The 16,341-nt window shown below is 46.6% G+C and overlaps 1 protein-coding gene across 1 annotated transcript in view; it reads left to right on the top strand.

Annotated features, from left to right (window-relative positions):
• The window catches only part of LOC147096877 (cation channel sperm-associated auxiliary subunit gamma-like), a 297,982-nt gene that overhangs the window by 138,064 nt on the left and 143,577 nt on the right, over positions 1-16,341 (top strand). Inside the window, exon 8 of the mRNA XM_085973141.1 lies at positions 1,632-1,782. Within this exon, the coding sequence (XP_085829267.1) occupies positions 1,632-1,782 (151 nt within the window). The remainder of the gene's footprint in view (positions 1-1,631; positions 1,783-16,341) is intronic.

The following is a 16,341-nucleotide window of genomic DNA, read 5'->3' as shown; positions in this document are numbered from 1 at the left end:
GTCAGCTACTGAGAGATGCAGTGACGCGATGTTTTCTTCCTCCTCCTCTTCTCCCCCCTCACTCTCTGCAGTGCCCTCGGGAACAGGCTGCTCAGGTGCTTGCTGATTATCTGAAAGGGGAAAGGTACAAGAGCAAGGGAAGTGTGTCAGTGAGTGTGGTGCAATGTGTTTGGATGATGTGCCTGCCATAGTTGAATAGCTGTCATTGTGTGCAAGGTGTGAGATGTGGGTGCAAGTGTTGATAGGTAGAGATTGTTGGTGGGTGAGTGCTGGGGGTGTGGTGCAGTGAGCTGTGTGTGAAGCTTGTGGTACAGATGGTGGTATGTGGCATTTGCTGAAGCCTTCACTCACCTTGACCACCTGTGTGAGGTCGTTAAACTTCTTCCTGCACTGGGAGGAACCTGGGGACCACAGTGCTGCCCGTGACATGGTCCACTATCTCCCTCCATATAGTGCGGCAGACTTGTGGCGAGGGCCTCCTGCCAGTACCGCCTGCCTCCTCTCCACCGCGAACACCAATGCCTGAAGAGCCTCATCGGAGAACCTATGGGCTCTTTCTCTCCGTGTCCGGTCTGCCATGGTTGCTAGGGATGTCTTCTGACTAGTGTTTGGTTTTCTGTTAGGACAGCTGCAGACCCAAAAAACCTAACAGCGAGGTGCTGCAGCATCAATGAACCTCCCTTTTAAGTAGTGAAAAAAGCCTTTGGCAATAATTACTTGTAATTAGATTGCCCCCAATATTGATCCTGCTTTTAAGTGTCACGCCAATGAGCTTGAGTTTTTAGACTACAATCATGACTGCAATCATTTTAATGAGGAGTCAACGTGAATTTTGTGTGAATCCCAGACGATTTTCGTGGCGCAGCTTAACCTTTTTTAGTCTAAACACTGCCCATTTCTTGGCTATAACGAATTTTTAGCCCAGTGTTTGTATGGATTTTACCGTTTGAAAGTTCCGTTATTTTGCAGTCTTACCCTGCTGGGTTGATAGTCAGGCTTCTTGATTCAGATTCACCCTGCCTTTGGCTATCAACAGCATTTCTGACACCAGTGGTGTTAAAGCAGGACATGGGATGCCGAGGGTGTGGTGTGGAGGGCGGTGCGGAGAGTAATGGGAGGCGGGGGGGTGGCGGGGAAGTAATGGGAGGCCGGGTGCGGGGGGGAGAGGCGGCCCGCGTTCTTTAAATATGGGATCGGGAGGAACACTCTTGCTCCTCCTGGCTCCACATTTAGATAAGTAAATTTCAAAAACTTACCTATTTGGTAGTCATCAGTCCCAAGGCCTAGTTTTACTGAGTGCAGCTGGCGCTGGCTGTTTCAACCCAAATTTGCAGTGGGACCTCAAACAGACTTTAGGCCCCTTACTTGCATATGTCTGTTTCAGGAGTGGGCCTTGAACGCCTGTTTTTTTTTCTTCATCCATATAGTGGTAGTATGCACATGCTTAGGGACTTAGTAAACTAGTTAGTGCCTGGAAAATGGGTGCTGCACGGCCGAATTGATAGGCCATGATGTGTGACAAAGTAGGAACTATAAGAGGGGGAAAAAATTAAAAGTTAAAGTAAAATAATATTTTGTGGCTCCACATGAACTAACTACTCAATCTACCTTGAATAAATTATTTCTTTTAGCTGTGGTATGGGAAAGATGGTTTTCCACGTCTAACTCGCATACGTCCTTCAATGGGTTGGAGTACTTTTCTGGAAATGCAGCACGTAAAAGGGAATGATTTCTACTATAAAAGTGAGACTACATTAACTGTCTTCTTTGACAGACAAAAACGATTACAAGAGGCAAGTATGATGTCTATTTTAGCATTACTTCTAAGTTAGTTTAATTAATTTTATTAGTAATCCAGTAGCAACTAGAAACATTAAGAATTCAATGTTTTCTACACTGACAGAAACATTTTTCAATAAAGATAGTATGAGACCCAACTACAGTGAAAAACAGAAACAAAAAAAGAGGCGCAGGAACAGAGGTTTTCTTATCATAGCTCTTCCTCATTTGTTCAAGCTTCATGCATAATTAATGCTTGCCATATGCAACCAGAGACAGAGCTCCATTAAAAAAATTCATGCCACACTTTGCGGTATTGTAGGCTTAATCTGACTCAGCCTTTAGTTTATTTCCCTTGTTATCGACAGAAGTTCTCTGTTGATTGCCATACTAGACAAAGTTGTTTCATTATTTATCGGTTTAATTTTGGTAGTAGTTTACAAAACTCTCTCCGGTCTCTACAGAAACGTACATTTATGTAAAGCTTCTTATGTAAAAGAATTTCTCAGAAAACTTTACAATGCAGAGATGTAGACACTGAGCAGGAAGTAACAAAATAAATGGGGGGATTGAAGTTAAGTTCAAAGAGACAGATTTTTAGGGTGTTACTTAAAGCAAAGAGAGAGGAGCAATGTACAGGAAACTTCGCGATTACGGCACCGACGGGACCGAGCTGCTGCCGATCTATCAAAACTTCCGGATAGACCAGCGCTAATGTTGAAGGATACGGAGGTTTTCATCTCCGTATCTGACAACAAACACTGTTGCTTAGCAACAGCTTGTAAACACTCGGCCCGTACCTTGGAAGCGTCTCTGAAGCTGTTGCTAAGCTACAGAGACGCTTTCCAGAGCCTGACTGTTAAAAAAAATGCTAGGAGAAGAAAAAAAACCTAACCAAAATGGCTGCTGATTTCTGCCGTTAGATCGAGGTTTCCAGACATACAACCTCCAGATAAACCAAAGTTTCCTGTAAAGTGGGCATAATCATTAAAAGGCCAGCCTCAGTGGATGAACTGAGGCAGTGGTGAACTACAAGTGATCCAGATTGAGAATAACAGAAGCTGCAGAATGTGATTTGGGGATAGAGAAGATTTCCCAGATGAGATGGAGCGAGATCTGGAGGGATGTGAAGGCGAAAAAAGTCCCTTGCAAAATAGAGAGAAAGTTTCCTCTCAGTAAAGTCTGAAAACAAGTTTATGTGCTATTTGACAGATGCCATCTTGAATTGCTGTCTACTTACTTATTTTTGATTGAACTGATCTGGGTGACCCTAGACTTGGGCTGCTAGTTGATGCCAGTACTTTGTTTCATAATTTGTAATGAATACCATGCATCGTTCCCAGTGACAGACACCCATGACAACCGCCTTCATTACCTTCTATCACCCTTTTCGGAGCAGAGTTTCAGCTGGGTGATACTTCCACCTGCTCCTCCATGTCTGCCCCAACTCTGACCCATTTTCCTGGATCAGGGCTGTTTAGAGATGAATGGTGGGCTCCCAGCAGGACTCCAAGAGGGAGCCCACCAGCGGAGCAAGGAAACTCTAGTGGTGCTTCATTCGGGCATCGCTACAGCACCAGAATATCTGATGATGGATCTTAAAGAGGCAAGAGCACCCTGAAGATCACCCCAGCCAGAATCAGGTGCAGCTCTCGCTGGAAGAAATTATTGTTCTATCATAATTTATTTGGATTGGATCTTTAACTTGCTCCCTGCTTCTTATTTGAATTTCAAGTTTGCTCCACTATTATTCAACATACTATGCCTGAGTCAGGCAACAGAATCCTATGGATAACATGTACAATCCTTTAGGAACTCGCCTTGTTCTGGAGGATAAAGAGGAGATTTGTCAGCAAGAACAGAGGCAGAGGCAACTCTGCAGGTAGCAGGTGTTCATGTGCATTATGATGTGCTTGGAATCACAACAAGTTGCACATTCAAGAAGTGAAATCCTTTTCCGTAGAAGTAATTTATGAAATTTTACATGGGCATCCATATGGCTACATGTGTTGTCAATGACTCCTTGGGCCTGATGAAATCCTGCCACTGTATTGCCCTTTCCTGCTTATGGGACATGTCCGTTGGAAATGTGCTAAAGTAGGCAGCTTTCCAAAACAGGGCATCAGTCACCTGCTTAATGCAGCACTGGACTGTTGATTGTCTATGTGACACATAACCCCCAATGTCGCCTCAAAGGAACTTATGGGGAAGAAATTGAGTGCCACTGTCATTTATCTTGCCACAGTTACTGTTGTGGTCTGTAGGTAAGGTATCTTTGGATGCATGCCAACCGCTGCCTATGGTGCCTTACCAATATGGCATCCCTCTGGGCTTCCTGTACATTATCAGCATCCTTCTCCTCAAAAAATTGATGCAGAGAAATTCCAAGGGGAAAGATATTATTGAGAGTTGGGCAGTGGCTGCCAGACTGCAGAGATGACACAAAGGGCTGGATTTTACTTACCGAGATGAGTTGGGGGCAGGACTGCTGTCTTCCAGGTTCTAACCCTGCCCCCAGCGCCGTCTGACGAACTGACGCTATTTTGCCCTGATTGACTTTGTCAAGCTCGCCCTGTAAGGGAAAGCCAGTGTCAGATGATGTCAGTTGATGATGCTTCATCTGCCGGTTTTCTTAAAGGCATATGCACCACACTTGTTTGACAGATGATTTGACAGTGTTTGACAGCCTCTCCAATTACTCTCTCCTTAGGATAAACCAGATGGCAGCTGCAGCTGAGATTGCAGAAGCCATCTGTCACTTCTCCCGATGAGATGAAGCTACACAAACACCACATTAAAAATGACTTCCCCAACATTTCCTTACCTCTGATTCAAACCATTGTCCCATTGCATCCTTCACACCACTTCTGCAGCTGTCATCTATACACAAACATTACAACAGACCCACAGCACGCCTCACTTACCCTGGCAGGGTTTCCCAATGTCGGAAATTGGGAAAAAGCCTCTTAACTGCCTGTTAACTACCTGTTAACAGGCAGTTAAGTGGCAATAATCCTCTTCCCGCCGCTAGGAGTCGGGTTCCTGCGCAAATCGAGGACCCGACTCCCGGGAAGATTGGTTGGAGGTGGGTTGGGAGCGGGTTCGGGACCCGCTCCCATTCTTTTTGACTTTCCCAGCAGTTTGTGCCCCTAAGCATTGTAAGACGTGCAGAAATTGCCCCTCCCCCCCATCCAACAGTTTCCAAAATTCAGACCCGTCTAACAGACAACACAAAACCCAATGAATCTGTGAAAAACTTCTTTTAATTAAAAATCAGCAAGAGATTACAAGTAAGCACCCGACAGTTATGTAGCATATAACAATTCCCGATTATACTTCAGCACATATAGAGCTAGCCCTTTACCTCAAGCAAGACACCATATACATACTAACACCAGCAATTGGTCAATTTGGCGATGACTAGACGTTTGATTTCTGACAACTCACCAGGTTGCCCGGTTTTTTAACAGCATCTTTTATACCGTAAAACCTGACAACCCTCCCACTGCGTATGTGCCCCTAACTATGTGGCATTAGTTGTTTTTCAGTTACTCTTATCAATAATCCGTTAAGGATCCTTGGGCTTCAAGGCCGGTTACATTCCATAGTCTAAAGATGTTTCTGTTTTTGCAATGATTCCACAGCTCAATAGTCTGTTCCCACAGAACCTTCAAGGTCTGTTTTCCTTATCTGTTGAAAGACAGTTGGCAGCCTTCACAGTTTACAAATGTAACATCTTAGTCTCTTGTCCTCGCGAAGCATGATGGTACATAAAATGTGGTCAACTTTTAAGTTTTGATCAGCAGAAGTTTTATCAAATGGCTGTGCACCCGAATCTTTGGGTCACAGGCACTTACAACTTGTAGGCGTTGTCTTCTTCCTTCAGCCTCTTCTGCAACAGCTTAACCCACTCCTGCTGCTTGCTTCTCTTGTTGACTTGACAAGTTATTGTTGGTAAGTATAACACAATTACTAATTGAACAATGACCAAAATGTGGGAGATAATTCTTATCCAGGGATGAACCTCGATACTCATACCGATATCCCACCAGGACGAATCGTCCCCGACCTTAAGGATTGCTCTACACAGTTCATGATTTTTCTGGACCAGGGTATAATAGTGCCATTGGGACTGACTAATGTTGTGTATGTACCTTTAAGAGAATAACTGGTCTCAGACTGCAGTACTGGCAGTGACCACCCCTGTATAAAAGGCGCTAGTGAGCCTCTGTTGTTTAGTTTCACTATTGACTTCCACCAGTAAAGACGTGTTTTTGTTCAACTCCTGCTGTCCGTGTCTCAATCATTCACGGACATAATAACTAACACGTTTCAACAACTCTTAACAAGTGTTCTGGCAGAGGTGGAATGTCATAGTCAATTCGAGTTACATACTGGTGTAATTGCTCTTTAAACTCATCTTCTACAGCAATATTTACTTGCCTAGGTGAATATATACTTGTAAAAAACCCACGCCCCAAGTCTCACAGGCCAAACTGGGGTAAAACAAAAAGTTCTCTCCGTGATAGGACAAGTCAGGTTGTTACCGTACTGGTATTCCCGGTGCATAGTGGTGACACAATATTCCCCCTTCCCTCTATACGCAGATTGTACGGGGAAATGCTGTCCCGCAATCACTTTCATGGCGCAGTTCCATTCTATCCCATCCCAATCAAACCCACATGCAGGGGCTGCATGTTCTACCATGTCATAAGGGCAGATGAATGTATCCCGAGCTTGAGCGCACCCGGTAAGATCTGGGGCCACCCATGTGGTCCCATCCACTCGGATCACGTACTTCGGGGGTTTGTCATACCTTGTTAAGTGGTCTCCCTGACGTACACCTATATTCTCCACACGGAACAAAGGATTTGGGGTCGCCTTTTTGGGCAAAATGGGATAATATACCATTCTTAACAGGGTGATGTTGTTTTGTTCCTGCAAATGGCATTCATGTTTCACCGGGTACACCTGTACCAACCCCCCAACTTTACACATATTCATGGTAAATTGGTAGGTGGACATTGCCCTTAGGTGTCGATCAGTCACCCACGAGAGTAGCTTCCCCTCAGCAACGCACTGCAGGTTTTCTCCGACTTGTTCCACTAACCAAGATCCATACATTACAAACACATCATTTCGCGCGGCCTCACGAGAGGCATTCCAACCCTCCTTTAAAATTCGATTTATCTTTTTTTTTAGCATGGGATTCTAAATGTTTAACCACATCCTGCAGATGAATGGCCATAATTTGGCCCTCCTTCAAATCCTCTTGTTCCAGACCATTCATTTTATTCAAAATTTCCCTTAAACGATTTCTTGCTGCCTTTACAGATTGATCCAAGCTGACCAAATCTAAGCTATTAACGAGGGAGGTTCCGGTATTAAAAACAGTTGCTGCATCATTTATCAGACCTTGTTGCCTTCTGAAATGGTCCCTTTTAATCTCATAACTGACATCGTTTCCTTCAATGATCTCAGTACTATTTTCCCCAAACTTATTGCTAAACCCGTTATCATCCCCTGAGCCCTTGCGATATAACGGCTCTAATTCTGATTCCGCCAGTGTTGTGCTGGCCCTCTCCCAAAATTATTTTATTAACTCCTGCATTATCCTCCCATATAACTGCGCTGTCTCTGGTTTGTACCAGTTCGGTAGTCCCACCTCAGTCAGATGCAATATTACCGGCACCACCTTGTGATGCACATCATGTTACAGTATCATCCAAGTTGGGATTACCACGAACCCATTTGTCAGTCCCGGGGTGTGTTTAGGGCAAGTGACCTGGGTTGTATGTTGTCCTTCCCGTGATTACGCTTTATTCATAGGGGGAGGGGTTTTTGGTCAAACTTCTAATTGTTATAATTGTGCATGAGTAACTGCACTTCCGTTACCAAATCCCCTTAAGTGATAGGTGCTAATCCTGGCATCGTTGCTATACCATTGATAGAGTTCCTTGGCTCTATTGTGGGTAAACATCATCCAACTGGTCACATCCCTTTCAATCATGGACAAGCCATCCAGATCATCCAACTGGAACCCATCTGTTACCCCACTTGGGCTTACATATCCGTAAACTCCCTCATGAATTCTTCACCGTTGGGGCCAACACAACAGGGTGTATCCAGTTCCTTGGGATTGGGTCGGGCTTCCTACATTTCCCTGAGGATTCCCTATTTGATAGTACCTTGAATGGTCACCTGGTTCTGCTTGTAAGAACCACACTCCTGGCCCGGTGGGGCGATCTTTGCATTTTATGCATACCCCCTACCTTCCTGGACCTCATAAGTGGTAACCCATACTGTACCCGAACACGCGGTTTCACAATCATCCTTGATGTACTGGAGGGTAATGTTTCGAGTGGCATCCCGGTGTGGTATCTCCGGGGCAGCTGCAATTGAACGATTGCAGGGAAAATAGTGGTGGTCCAGTATGCCGAATAGGCTGTTGTGGAATCTTCGAGAGAGAGCAGAATTCCGATCATTGGCCAGAATAATTCCTTCATTTTATATATATCTTCTTGCCTGAGGGGATAAGGGATAAAAACAGTGTTACTTCCGACCTTGCACCCATTAGTTCAGGCTCTCAATACTGATGTATTTTTTTTTAAACGGGGCTTCCTACTTTTCCTTTTCTGCATTGGGCAATTTTCGACTCCTACCATTGACGATACTTCTAGGGTGTCTTTTTCTTTCTTTTACTACGTCTTTATGAGGGAGGGACTTGTGGGGTTCGTTCGCGGACAGGAGTTGATTCTGGACCTGAGGATGAGGAGGTTTCGACAGCTCCCATGCCCTGTCCACCTTCATTTGGATCGTACTGTACCTATGGAGGCGCCATTTCAGGCAAGGATGCCTCATTGGGTGGGGGTGTCCCATTAAGCACCCCTTCCTCATCATCCCACTGAGAGGATAAATCCGGCTCCATGCTCATAATCGTGGCTTGTTGTCTTCTGGACCTGCTAGTGGGCTGAAAAAGCTTCATCTGGTTAATATGAAACCATTTAATTTTCTTAGGTAACTGAACCACATACACCATGGGACTGGCTTTGTCAACAATACTATACGGCCCCTTGTATAGGGGTTCAAAGATTCCCACCCTCGCATAGTTTCGTACTATCACCTGGCTTCCCACCTCCCACTCCTGGGATTTACATGGAGCCAAGTGTATTTGATTGCATCGGTGTGCCCTCCCAATGTTGTGAGCAGCCCTCAGGTGTATCTCCTTTAAAGTTTCCCAGAGGTCGCTCAGGAGTTTGCCCCGAGTCACCTCCTCAACCTGCTTGTCAGTTAACGTGGGGAGCAGCAGATTTATTACCAGTCATCTCATTCTTGAGCGCTGGAGAAACTTTACCATCCAATACAATAGGATCATTACTGTTTAACCTCTTATTGGACCTTCTATTCCTCAAAATACCAGAGAGCATTTCAGTCTGCAAGATGAGGAATGTTAGTTACCTTTAACACAACAGTCTCCCCACCAAAACTTTGTTATCACAGTTTAGATGGAACCACGTAGACTGGACCTTTTCAAAAATTACATTTGATTATCCTCTTAAATTTCAGATAAATTTCCCTTCCCGAGTGCTTGAACAGCAACTCGTGTCAATTTATCTCATCAATTTTAATTTCTCAAACAAATTATGTCCAGGCTTGTGGTTTAACAAAAGAAGATGGAAGTAGTTGCAATCACGTTTGGATGCAAGTCTTTTATCTTCCCTGTTGAGCAATCTGTCTTGGGAGATAACACATGACTCAAAATAATTAATTCTAAGCATTAAAAAAAGCAAAGCCTTAAGTCCGATTTTGTTACCATGCTGGGAAATACGGGATCCATCAATGTCGCAGCTAAGAACTTAAATTCTGAACATTACCTGAACTCCCACTGCACTTTTCCAGCAAAGTTCAAGCTCTGTAACACCTTGAAGTCATTTCTATATCAAAGAACCAGTCTTGCTAATCTTGCACCATCAACACTCATATGTCCCCCCTGCTTAAAAGAAAAAACAAACAATCCATTGTGGCTTTCCTGCCAGCCCAATGGGTTAATTTGTCAATTCCTGATTCCCTTCTGTCAATGTGGGGAAATATTCACGTAAAATGAAGAAACTTAAATTTAATAATGTCCTATGGGGGAGAAATTCGGTATCGCCCCATTTGGGGCGCAATTATTGGCTGGGCGCAAAGTTTAGCGCCTGGCACTAATTATCGGCTCCAACTGCAAACTTGGCTTCTATCGCCCCTGGAGGCGATTGGAGCGTTAAATTAGGCGCTGCACACCTGTCTTAAGGCGCAAAGGCCGAGGAGTGAGGCACTAACTCAGAGCGCGGGCGCAGTGCATGTGATGTCAGTTAGCGATGGAACACAGATACACTGGCGCCGGACAGTTCTTAAAGGGAAGGGTCGATCTTGCTCTCCAGCCACACCCTGCTCATTGGAGCCTTGAATCTCGATCTGGAGAGACCTGTGATTACATTTTCCAGCCAAGGACTATGGAGAGGGTGAGAGAACGAGCTCAGCGCTTCAGCGAGTGGGCCTTGGAGGCTCTGGTTGGCGTGGTGGAGCGCAGAAGATCTATAGTCTTCCCTGAGAGTGGCAGGAAGCCTTTGCCACGCGACTACAGAAGAGTGTGGAGGGAGGTGGCTCAGCACGTCTCCTCCAGGAGCATGGTGCCCAATGTCGCAAAAAGTTCAACGACCTCACTCGGGTCGTCAGGGTGAGTGGCTTTTTTTCATTACCTCTCCATCCCTCCATTTCAACCTCACTCTATGGCCCACGGGTCTTAAAACCCCAATGCCCAACACTCATCCAACACCTATGGCCCTCTCATGAAACACACACCTTGCATATTCAACTATGGGAGGCACATCAGGCAAGACCATGGCTGCATACATTAAGGGCTATTCAATTATGGGAGGAACATCAGGCAAGACCATGGCTGTATATTTACTCAAGACACCATCCTTTTTCTTGCAGGCCAAGCTATCTCATAATAGGAGACAGCAGCAACGGACGGGTGGAGGGTGGCCTCAGCTGCAACCCCTCAGTGATCTTGAGGCACACGTCCACAGGATTGTGGCAAGCCAGGTGATTGGTCCCGTCGCCCCTGGAGAGGCCGACCCCGTTCGGGACAGCAATGGTAAGGTCATCAGCTTTCTCTTCTCTCTCATCCCACTTGTCCCTCACAACACCTGTCTTTGACACTTTCAAATCCAATTTACTAAATCGCTAAACTCCTTCCTCCCTTACTGCCTCCCTGTCCTGATGCTAAAGCCACTCTTGTACCTCCCTGTTTTCAGGATGGTATTTCACCAGCTGAGGAGACGGGCCCTGAAGCTGCCAGTGGGAGCGAAGCCACAGGCGAGAAGGAAGAGGAAGCCGGAACATCAGCGCCACCCTCTCCCGAGGAAGCCCATGCCCATGACCACATCTTCCCTGGAGGGGAGCAGGGGGGAAGGGTCTGATGAGGGTGAAGCTCCAGGACCCAGCGGGCTGCAGCATCGCGATGTGGCTAGGGAAGCTCGGGGGCCTTCTCCACGGAGGGAGAGTAGGCCAGCGAGTCCTGCTGTATTGGACGCAGAGGAGGAGCGGCTCATCGCTGAAATGAACACCCAGGCGGTGGACATGCACACTCAGCTCATGGGTTCAGTGGGAAGGGTGCCCGATTGCATTGATGCACTGGCAAGGAGTGTGGAGCACTTCATAGAAACATAGAAGATAGGAGCAGGAGTAGGCCATTCGGCCCCTCGAGCCTGTTCCGTCATTTAATGAGATCATGGCTGATCATCCAAATTCAGTACCCTGTCCCTGCTTTCTCCCCATACCCCTTGATCCCTTTAGCCTTAAGAAATATATCTAACTTTTTCTTGAATATATTTAATGAATTGGTCTCAACTGCCTTCTGTGGTAGAGAATTCCACAGGTTCACCACTCTCTGGGCGAAGAAGTTCCTCCTCATCTCAGTCCTAAATGGCTTACCCCTTATCCTTAGACTGTGACCCCTGGTTCTGTACTCCCCTGCCATCGGGAACATCCTTCCTGCATCTAGTCTGTCTAGTCCTGTTAGAATTTTATAAGTTTTAATGAGATCCCCTCTCATTCTTCTAAACTCTAGCGAATATAAGCCTAATTGACCCAATCTCTCTTCATACGTCATTCCTGCCATCCCAGCTATCAGTCTGGTGAATCTTCGCTGCACTCCCTCCATGGCAAGAACATCCTTCCTCAGATAAGGTGACCAGAACTGCACACAATACTCAAGGTGTGGTCTCACCAAGGCCCTGTACAACTGCAGCAAGACATCCTTGCTCCTGTACTTGAATCCTCTCGCTATAAAGGCCAACATACCATTTGCCTTCTTAACCGCCTGCTGCACCTGCATGCTTACCTTCAGCGACTGGTGCACAAGGACACCAGGTCTCGTTGCACTTCCCCTTTTCCCAATCTATTCGCTGTAGCACAGGCGGATGCCACGCTAATGCTTAGGGCTGCAATTCAGTCACTGGCTGCCGTGATCCAATCTCAGACTGGTCTCATGCAGACTCTGATTGAGGTCACGCAAGCACTGACTGCTGCCATTGTTGCTGGTTCGGACACATTTCCCTGGGGCTCTAACCGCACCGCAGCAGGCCAGCAATCTGTGCTCCAGCAGATTGCTCCGGATGCTGAGGTGCTGCCCCGTGCGAGTGCCAGTGTGTTGGTCGAGCAGGGAGTTGCTGTTCTCTCTCAAGATGACAGCATTCCTGCTACCACCACTGTCACTTCCCCATTGCACTTGTAACCCAGACTGCTGCCGCCCATGTAGAGTTGGTGCAGTCTGCAGCCGGGCCCTCCAGGCTCAGAGCTGGTCGAGGCCGTCCTTCAAGGGCATCTGTAGTCTCAGGTTCTGACAATCATCAGCCTTCCACCAGCCTTGCTGCAGCCACTGGGGCCCCATTACGGAGGAGCAGTAGGGTGGGAAGGGGGGAAGTCATGTTTGACAAATTTGCTGGAGTTCTTTGAGGAAGTAACATATAGGGTGGATAAAGGGGAACCAGTGGACGTAGTGTATTTAGACTTCCAAGAGGCATTTGACAAGGTGCCACACAAAAGATTATTGCTTAAGATAAAAAATCACGGGATTGGGGGTAATATTCTGGCATGGATAGAGGATTGGCTATCTAACAGAAGGCAGAGAGTTGGGATAAATGGTTCATTCTCAGACTGGCAATCAGTAACTAGTGGTGTTCCGCAGGGGTCAGTGCTGGGTCCCCAACTCTTTACAATCTATATTAACGATTTGGAGGAGGGGACCGAGTGTAACATATCAAAGTTTGCAGATGATACTAAGATGGGAGGGAAAGTAGTGAGTGAGGAGGACATAAAAAACCTGCAAGGGGACATAGACAGGCTAAGTAAGTGGGCAGAGATTTGGCAGATGGAATACAATACTGGAAAGTGTGAGGTTATGCACTTTGGCAGGAAAAATCGTAGAGCAAGTTATTATCTTAATGGCAAGAAACTGGAAAGTACTGAAGTACAAAGGGTTCTGGGGGTCCCGGTGCACGAAACTCAAAAGGTTAGTATGCAGGTGCAGCAAGTGATTAAGAAGGCCAATGGAATGTTGGCTTTCATTGCTAGGGGGATAGAATATAGAAATAGGGAGGTATTGCTTCAGTTGTACAAGGTATTGGTGAGACTGCACCTGGAATACTGTGTACAGTTTTGGTGTCCATACTTAAGAAAGGACATACTTGCTCTCGAGTCAGTACAAAGAAGGTTCACTCGGTTAATCCCGGGGATGAGGGGATGGACATATGAGGAGAGGTTGAGTAGATTGGGACTCTACTCATTGGAGTTCAGAAGAATGAGAGGCGATCTTATTGAAACATATAAGATTGTGAAGGGGTTGGATCGGGTGGATGCGGGGAGGATGTTCCCGATGATGGGTGAAACTAGAACTAGGGGGCATAGTCTTAGAATAAGGGGCTGCTCTTTCAAAACTGAGATGAGGAGGAACTACTTCACTCAGAGGGTGGTAGGTCCATGGAATATGCTGCCCCAAAAAGTTGTAGAAGCTACATCATTACATAAATTTAAAACAGAAATAGACAGTTTCCTAGAAGTAAAGGGAATTAAGGGTTACGGGGAGCGGGCAGGAATTTGGACATGAGTCTAGGTTCGCATCGGTCATGGCCCTGTGGGTAGCGGAGCGGGCCAAGGGGCCGTGTAGCCTGATCCTGCTCCTATTTCGTGTGTCTAATTCTGTTAGATTCAGGAGATGGTTCTGTGATAGTAGATTGGCGGTTAGGATCAGATCAGCCATGATCTTATTGAATGGCAGAGCAGGCTCGAGGGGCCGATTGGCCTACTCCTGCTCCTATTTCTTATGTTCTTATGTGTGCAAGGGAAGGAGAACACCCTCGAAGGGCAAAAAGTAGGAGGCGTGACGAAATGTTGGTCAATTTTTTGTTGAAGGCCGAGGTTCGTGTTCAAACTTTTGTTTAGTGTTTTGGACATTATCTCCAGGTTATGAGAACCAGTAATGTTAATGAATGATTTTTTGTGTTTGTTTCTATTAGTTTGTCATGAAGAAATGACACACACAGAGTTTGTAAAATAAAAAAGTTTTTGTATTCAAAATGTACAGTTTTGGCCTTTGGAATCATTGCTGCCTTGGCTGGCTTTGGGGTTGCGGGTTGCTTTCATTCATGTTGTTCTCCATGCCAGAAGCCATTTCCTCAGTAGGGGCCTAGAAGCGGCTCCCTCCCGCCTTGGTGCTGCTGCTGATCCTCCTCCTCCTCCTCCTCCTCCTCCGGTGGTGCTCCAAGACCTGGTGGCATTGGCTGGGTCCTGAGGATTGCCAGGTTATGAAGAATGCAGCACACAACTATGAAGAGGGAGACTTGCTCAGGCGAGCACTGCAGGGCTCCTCCTGAGTGGTCCAGACAGCGGAACCGTTGCTTGAGCACGCCGATCGTCTGCTCAACGATGTTCCTGGTGCCGAGATGGCTCTCATTGTACCGCAGCTCAGCAGGGGTGTTGGGGTTACGGAGCGATTTCATCAGCCAGGTGCAGAGTGGATAACCCTTGTCCCTGAGGAGCCAACCACTTGGCTGATGCGGTGCCTGGAAAAGTTCTGGCACAGCAGTCTGGCGTAGGATGAAAGCATCGTGGCTGCTGCCAGGATAGCGGGCATTGACAGCGAGTATCAGCTGTCTGTGGTCACAGACCAACTGGACGTTTAAGGAGTGGAACCCCTTGCGGTTTCGGAAAACCTCTGCATTCTCATGCGGTGCCCGCATTGCCACATGCGTGCAGTCAATGGCGCCCTGCACCATGGGGAAGCCCGCTATCCTCGCAAAGCCCAATGTGCATTCACGCTGTTTGGCCTGGGTCATCGGGAAAGAGTTGTACTGGCGTCTCCTTTTATAGAGGGCATTTGTGACCTGACGGATACGGCAATGGACCGCGAACTGGGAGATATTAGCGATGTCCCCAGTAGCTGCTTGAAAGAAGCCAGTGGCATAAAAGTTCAGAGCCACTGTAACTTTCACAGCCACCGACAGAGACGTCCTGGTCCTCAGTAAAGGCTGCAGATCTGTCTGCAGCAGGTGGCAGAGCTCAGTGACCACCTCCTTGCTGAAGCGCAGCCTTCGGAAACATAGAAGATAGGAGCAGGAGTAGGCCATTCGGCCCCTCGAACCTGTTCCGCCATTTAATGAGATCATGGCTGATCATCCAAATTCAGTACCCTGTCCCTGCTTTCTCCCCAAATTCCTTGATCCCTTTAGCCTTAAGAAATATATCCAACCCCTTCTTGAATATATTTGATAAGTTGGCCTCAACTGCCTTCTGTGGTAGAGAATTCCACAGGTTCACCACTCTCTGGGTGAAGAAGTTCATCATCATCTCAGTCCTAAATGGCTTACCCCTTATCCTTAGACTGTGACCCCTGGTTCTGGACTCCCCGACCATCGGGAACATCCTTCCTGCATCTAGTCTGTCTAGTCCTGTTGGAATTTTATAAGTTTCAGTGAGATCCCCTCTCATTCTTCTGAACCCTAGCGAATATAAGCCTAATCGACCCAATCTCTCTTCATATGTCATTCCTGCCATCCCAGCTATCAGTCTGGTGAATCTTCGCTGCACTCCCTCCATGGCAAGAACATCCTTCCTCAGATAAGGCAACCAGAACTGCACACAATACTCATGGTGTGGTCTCACCAAGGCCCTGTACAACTGCAGCAAGACATCCTTGCTCCTGTACTCGAATCCTCTCGCTATGAAGGCCAACATACCATTTGCCTTCTTAAACATAGAAGATAGGAGCAGGAGTAGGCCATTCGGCCCCTCGAGCCTTCTCCGCCATTCAATGAGATCATGGCTGATCATCCAAATTGAGTACCCTGTTCCTGCCTTCTCTCCATATCCCTTGATCCCTTTAGCCTTAAGAAATATATCCGACTCCTTCTTGAATATATTTAATAAATTGGCCTCCACTGCCTTCTGTGGTAGAGAATTCCACAGGTTCACCACTCTCTCGGTGAAGAAATTCCTCCTCATCTCTGTCCTAAATGGCTT

Source organism: Somniosus microcephalus, chromosome 34 (assembly GCF_052327205.1).
Source record: "Somniosus microcephalus isolate GS21.2 chromosome 34, FLI_Smic_1.0, whole genome shotgun sequence".
Classification (NCBI taxonomy): Eukaryota; Metazoa; Chordata; class Chondrichthyes; order Squaliformes; family Somniosidae; genus Somniosus; species Somniosus microcephalus.
This window is presented reverse-complemented; position numbering and strand designations above follow the sequence as displayed.